Source organism: Rutilus rutilus, assembly GCF_951802725.1.
Source record: "Rutilus rutilus genome assembly, chromosome: 23".
Classification (NCBI taxonomy): domain Eukaryota; kingdom Metazoa; phylum Chordata; class Actinopteri; order Cypriniformes; family Leuciscidae; genus Rutilus; species Rutilus rutilus.
The window spans coordinates 26,905,939-26,911,243 of NC_140233.1; the positions used below are offsets into that span (position 1 = coordinate 26,905,939).

A 5,305-nucleotide genomic window follows, 5' to 3' on the forward strand; every position below is an offset into this window, starting at 1 on the left:
GCATTGTAGTGAAAGAACAAAAGACTGTACTTCTTGTGCTTAGGCAGAAAAAAGCAAGTCTTGATCCAGGTATTGGTGTTTTTGAAGTAGAGAGTGAGGGTGGTATTTTTATTTGCAAAGGACTTGATGAGCTTCTTGATTACATTCCACTCAGACACTACAGCAGAGGTGGCAGACTGCTGGTTGCGCTTAAACACAGTCCACCATGGAGTCTGTAAGGGAGAAGATCAGAAGCACACTGCATTCACTGGAAGAAGAGCAACTGGAAACTACTATCAGAAAGTTGACAGATGTTGGAGTCACAAATCTGGAAGACTGCACATTTTTAAGTGCAGCAGACTTGGATGGGATTTTATCATCTATACAGTCTAGGCGACTGATCAGTGCATTTTCCTCAGGTATGTTATGGGCTTGATCAGACATTGAACAGTACACTCAATTCTTTAATTTAGTTAAATTCAAATAAGCTTTATTGCCATGATCAATCAGAAACCTATATTTTTCAGCTAATACTACACACTGACTTTTCCCCCCACATAAATATGGCAGTATCTGAGGATGAGGGGGGTGCATAAACTTGGGACACGTTATTTCTTTTTTCAAAAAAAAAATCAATCTTTCTCTCTCTCACAAGTAAGGCTGCTCGATTATGGCAAAAATCATAATCAGAATTATATTGGTCAATAATGACATCATGATGATTTAACATTACTCAAAGATTTCGAAAACATGAATTTATTGAACTTTTTAACAGTGGATTTCCTTGATCTTTAAATATAATTTAATTGAAAACAAAAAAAAGCTACAATTATCTTGTTTTCATAATCGTGATTGAAAATACAACTTTACAATTGTATTAATTGCCCAGCCCTACTTACAAGTGACAGTTTGTTTGCTATTGTTCACCTTTTGGAGTCCACTTTTTAATAGTTTTTTCCCCCCTAGTGTCTCAGAGCACATTGGATGTGTCCTGTACTCCCAACCTTTGTAGTGTTACCAAGAATCTGATGGAGATGCCAACTGTGACGCATCCAGAGATGTTTCAAATCCCATGGCAGAAGTTTCCAGTTACAATGATGAATGCGCTGAAGGAGAAGAGGAGGCCACTACCAAAAGATAGAAGACACATGATCAGGATCATCATGGAAGACTTGATGGCTAAAGACACCAGACCAGGCAGAAGCAAGCTGAAACAAGTTGCACAACAGCTGGTTGAGAGATACCCTGATTCCTTTTTGGATAAATCTGGCACAAATATAGTGGGTCAAGGTTTTGCCTCCCTTGTTATGCAAATGGAGAATCGAGTCGAGAACATCAGGCGACAATATGCTTTCGGCACATCCAATGAACGGAGACCAAAGAAGAAATGCAAATCATCTGACCGTTACGGCTGTCGTCAGTGGCAACCCGAGTCCCCAAATGACTTTGACAACAATGAGGAAAAAAAGAAAAAGCTGCAAGACGCCTTTAAAGGAAATGTTTTACCTGAGAGCGACATTAAAAGATTAATGGCTGAAACATACTGCGCCCAGCGCATCACTTTGAATACCGAAGACAATGTACTCAAACTCATGGAAGAATGGCCATACCTCTTTGAAGCCACCTGTCTGCTTGACCACACAGAGAAATTGCTGGGATTTTCTGTTCAAACCAAACTTGTGAACCAAATTGAGGAGAAGGGCAAGACCATCATGGAGTTTCTTGTGAGCAAGGGAATCAGAGGAGTTACTACAGATCCAATAAAACTCCTCCAGGGCCTGATGGAGTACTTTGCGGAGGAGCCAAAGGTGCTGCTGCTAAACGAAGAAGTAAGAACACAGTATAAACTCATAATTTTATTGGAATTTGGTTTAGTAGGTAGGGAAGGTAGTGACGCACTGATACAAATGTTACCACTGCCAATACAGAGTCCTGAGCATTGCAGGGAAATTCCACAGAAAAACAACCTTTTGTGATTCAGATATGTCTGTCTTCACCTCTTACAGGATGCCTTAGCAGAACTGCCAAGCAACCCGTGCATCATAGTTGTGGGTAAGGATATTCATGTCTGCTCTTAAATATTTGAAAGTGCTATATATTTGTTTCATTGATTAAAAAATGTATTGTCGTTATTTACATGTTTTGCAGATGAAGGAAGATACAAAATATCAGTGGATGAAGTCACAGTAAACCACATCATCAGCTGTTCTCTGGTTGCTGTCAGCTATGTGTTCAGCCTCTTCTACGTGCTGAACATCATGTACCCCAAGGGAGCAGCCCTGACTCTGGAATTTATCCAGAGGTAGGCCTATGTTTTGACAAAGTTCTTTGTCCATTTTATTGTATATTTAGTTTTGCAATGCCATGCCAAAGTGACATGATACATTTTTTGTGTTGCCACAGGAGCCTACTGGGTATCAATCCAGAACGTGGGTCTAAAGCAGAAAAAAAGGGCACAAAACAGTACAACATTCCACCAAAACTACTTCGATTCCTGTCGGACCTGAGTGACTTCCAGAATCCTTGGAAGATTTAAAGGTCATTACACAAACTCCTTTGTTACTCACACTGTCTTATTCTGTTGAAATCTTGTACATTTGGCACAACTCTGTAAACACACTCTCACTCACACTCTCACTCACACTCACACAATTCAATTTTCAATTCAATTCAATTCAATTTTTCAATTCAAATGAGCTTTATTAGCATGACTGTGTGACACAATGTTGCCAAAGCATGAACATATTATATATAAATAACAAAACAAACAAACAAAACATATATGTATAGATCATGTCATATGTAGCATAGTCAATATAAATAAATAGATAAATAAACACAATCTATCCTAATAAATGAATAAATACAGTGGGTCTCTCTAGAGAATTAGCTGACTCTGGCGTTGTGAATAGCTAACACATATTTAGCCGCTAGTGTAGCTGTAATATCATCTTCTCCCAGTAAGAAGAACATTTTCTCAGTGTCACTCAGTTCAAAGAACGATGGAATCAAGATTTCAGATCTGGGCAGAAAAGTTTCTCTTATACTGGAGTATCTGGAGCAGAAGAGCAGAAAGTGTTCCTCATCCTCGATGTGCTGTAGGTCACAGTGTCTACAGATCCTCTGCTCTCTCTCTGTCCACACACACACACACACACACACACACACACACACGCACACACACACACACACACACACACACACACACACACACACACACACACACACACACACTCACACTCACACTCCTCTGCTCTCTCTCTGTCCACACACACACACTCACACTCCTCTGCTCTCTCTCTGTCCACACACACACACACACACACACACACACACACACACACACACACTCATCCTCGATGTGCTGTAGATCACAGTGTCTACAGATCCTCTGCTCTCTCTCTGTCCATGTTTGTCTATGTCTTCCTCTCTCTATCTCTAGATCATGGTCACTTAATCTGTATTTGGAGAGGATTTGTCTTTCTTTAAAATGTTTAATAAATAGATAACTGGCCAATTTAGTGGCTCTATTGAGGGTCGAGTAACATTGGAGTTTATTCTGGAGGGCAAAATGTGCTTTTAGTGATTCATCATGAGTGTCTTTTAGATGTTTCTCACTCACACTCACACTCTTACTCTCACTCACACTCTCTCACACTCACTCACACTCACTCACACTCTCACTCACACTCACTCACACTCTCACACTCACACTCACACTCACACTCTCACTCACACGCACACTCTCACTCACACACGCTCACTCACACTCACACGCTCACTCACACGCTCACTCACTCTCACTCTCACTCACACTCACACTCACACGCTCACTCACACGCTCACTCACACGCTCACTCACTCTCACTCTCACTCACACTCACACTCACACTCTCACTCTCACTCTCACTCTCACTCTCACTCGCACATTTTCCTTCTATCATGCAGGCTGTCCTTACACCCTTGCTTGCTTCATTTCTCATTTGGTCAGTTGGTTGTTTGCTAGGATGGCTGAATGTGCGATGCAGTGAAAGGCTTGGCTTAATTGAACTAAATTCATAGATAAGGAGGAAGTGAGATGCCATTTATGTTCCAAGTAAATTTCTTGGGATACATGTTCAATGCTATTGAAAGGGATACTCCACCGTTTTTTTCATATTAAACTATGTTATTCCCTTAAAGGGATAGTTCACCCAAAAATGAAAATTCTGTCATCATTTACTCACCCTCAAGTTGTTCCAAATCTGTATGAGTTTCTTTGTTCTGCTGAACACAAAGGAAGATATTTGGAAGAATCAAACAGATCAAATAGATCTCTGTCCCCATTGACTACCATAGTATATATTTTTTCCTACTGTGGAAGTCAATGGGGACCGAGATCTGTTGATTACAAACATTCTTCCAAATATCTTCCTTTGTGTTCAGCAGAACAAAGAAACTCATACAGATTTGGAACAACTTGAGGGTGAGTAAATGATGACAGAATTTTCATTTTTGGGTGAACTATCCCTTTAACTAAGACGAGTTGATACATACCTCTCTCGTCTCAGTGCGTGCACTCAATCGCTCTGGCGCGCTGCGACACTTTGATAGCACTTAGCTTAGCCTAGTTCATTCAATAGGTACCAAATCTCTGTTCGCCGCGCGCCAGAGCGATTGAGTGCACGCACTGAGACGAGAAAGGTATCAAATCGTATTAGTTAAGGGAATAAGATAGTTTAATATGAAAAAAACGGTGGAGTATCGCTTTAAAGCACCTCAGCAAGATCCGTTTTCTAATTAATATTTTGTTTTTGTTTTACAGCCATAGAAGTAGCATCTGGAACGGACAGAAAGGAGTATGGTGTGTTTGTGTGTCTCAGTTTCAACAGGCATGCTATTGTACTCCCATCACCAACTAGGCACTCAAAACGATGGAATTGTTAAATTGTGTTTTGTTCTTAATAGTTCATTCCATTTACTGTGACAAAATATTGGATATGAATAAATAAAAAATGAATTAATGTTTACCACTTTATGTAAGAGCATTTATTTCAGCTTAGAGAACAAAATATCACTGTGTCTATGACCAAACTGTCTGAACAAGCCCTCCGTATTGCATTACATCTTCAAGATGACACCAAGAGCTTTAGAAGGCCAACCCCTCACCTCCAGGGAAATGGGTCTATATTTCTGTTTAGAATGTTTTCAACCAAGAGTTATTATCATTATAGGTACACTGTTAACTAACAGAGAAGTAAAATGTCTATTTGCTGTAGGTATATTGCCTAAAGTTTTATTTTTACTGAAAAGTACAGTACAGGTTTTTTTTTTTACTATAGATACA

General features: G+C 39.8%; 1 protein-coding gene across 1 annotated transcript; it reads left to right on the top strand.

Annotated features, from left to right (window-relative positions):
* The first annotated feature begins 1,001 nt into the window (after nucleotides 1-1,001).
* On the top strand, nucleotides 1,002-4,990 carry LOC311282578 (uncharacterized protein). The gene is made up of 5 exons (XM_084396397.1): nucleotides 1,002-1,808; nucleotides 1,986-2,031; nucleotides 2,128-2,281; nucleotides 2,383-2,517; nucleotides 4,784-4,990. The coding sequence occupies exons 1-4, from the start codon at nucleotides 1,008-1,010 to the stop codon at nucleotides 2,513-2,515; spliced, it is 1,134 nt and encodes a 377-aa protein (XP_084252523.1). The 5' UTR covers nucleotides 1,002-1,007; the 3' UTR covers nucleotides 2,516-2,517; nucleotides 4,784-4,990.
* Nucleotides 4,991-5,305: the final 315 nt, after the last annotated feature.

Excerpts from the sequence above, each read along its gene's own strand:
- LOC311282578 (XM_084396397.1), top strand. The coding sequence starts at position 1,008 with ATGGAGATGCCAACTGTGACGCATCCAGAGATGTTTCAAATCCCATGG. Across the intron at positions 1,809-1,985 it reads TGCTGCTGCTAAACGAAGAA|GATGCCTTAGCAGAACTGCC; the intron begins GTAAGAACACAG and ends CACCTCTTACAG. Across the intron at positions 2,282-2,382 it reads ACTCTGGAATTTATCCAGAG|GAGCCTACTGGGTATCAATC; the intron begins GTAGGCCTATGT and ends GTGTTGCCACAG.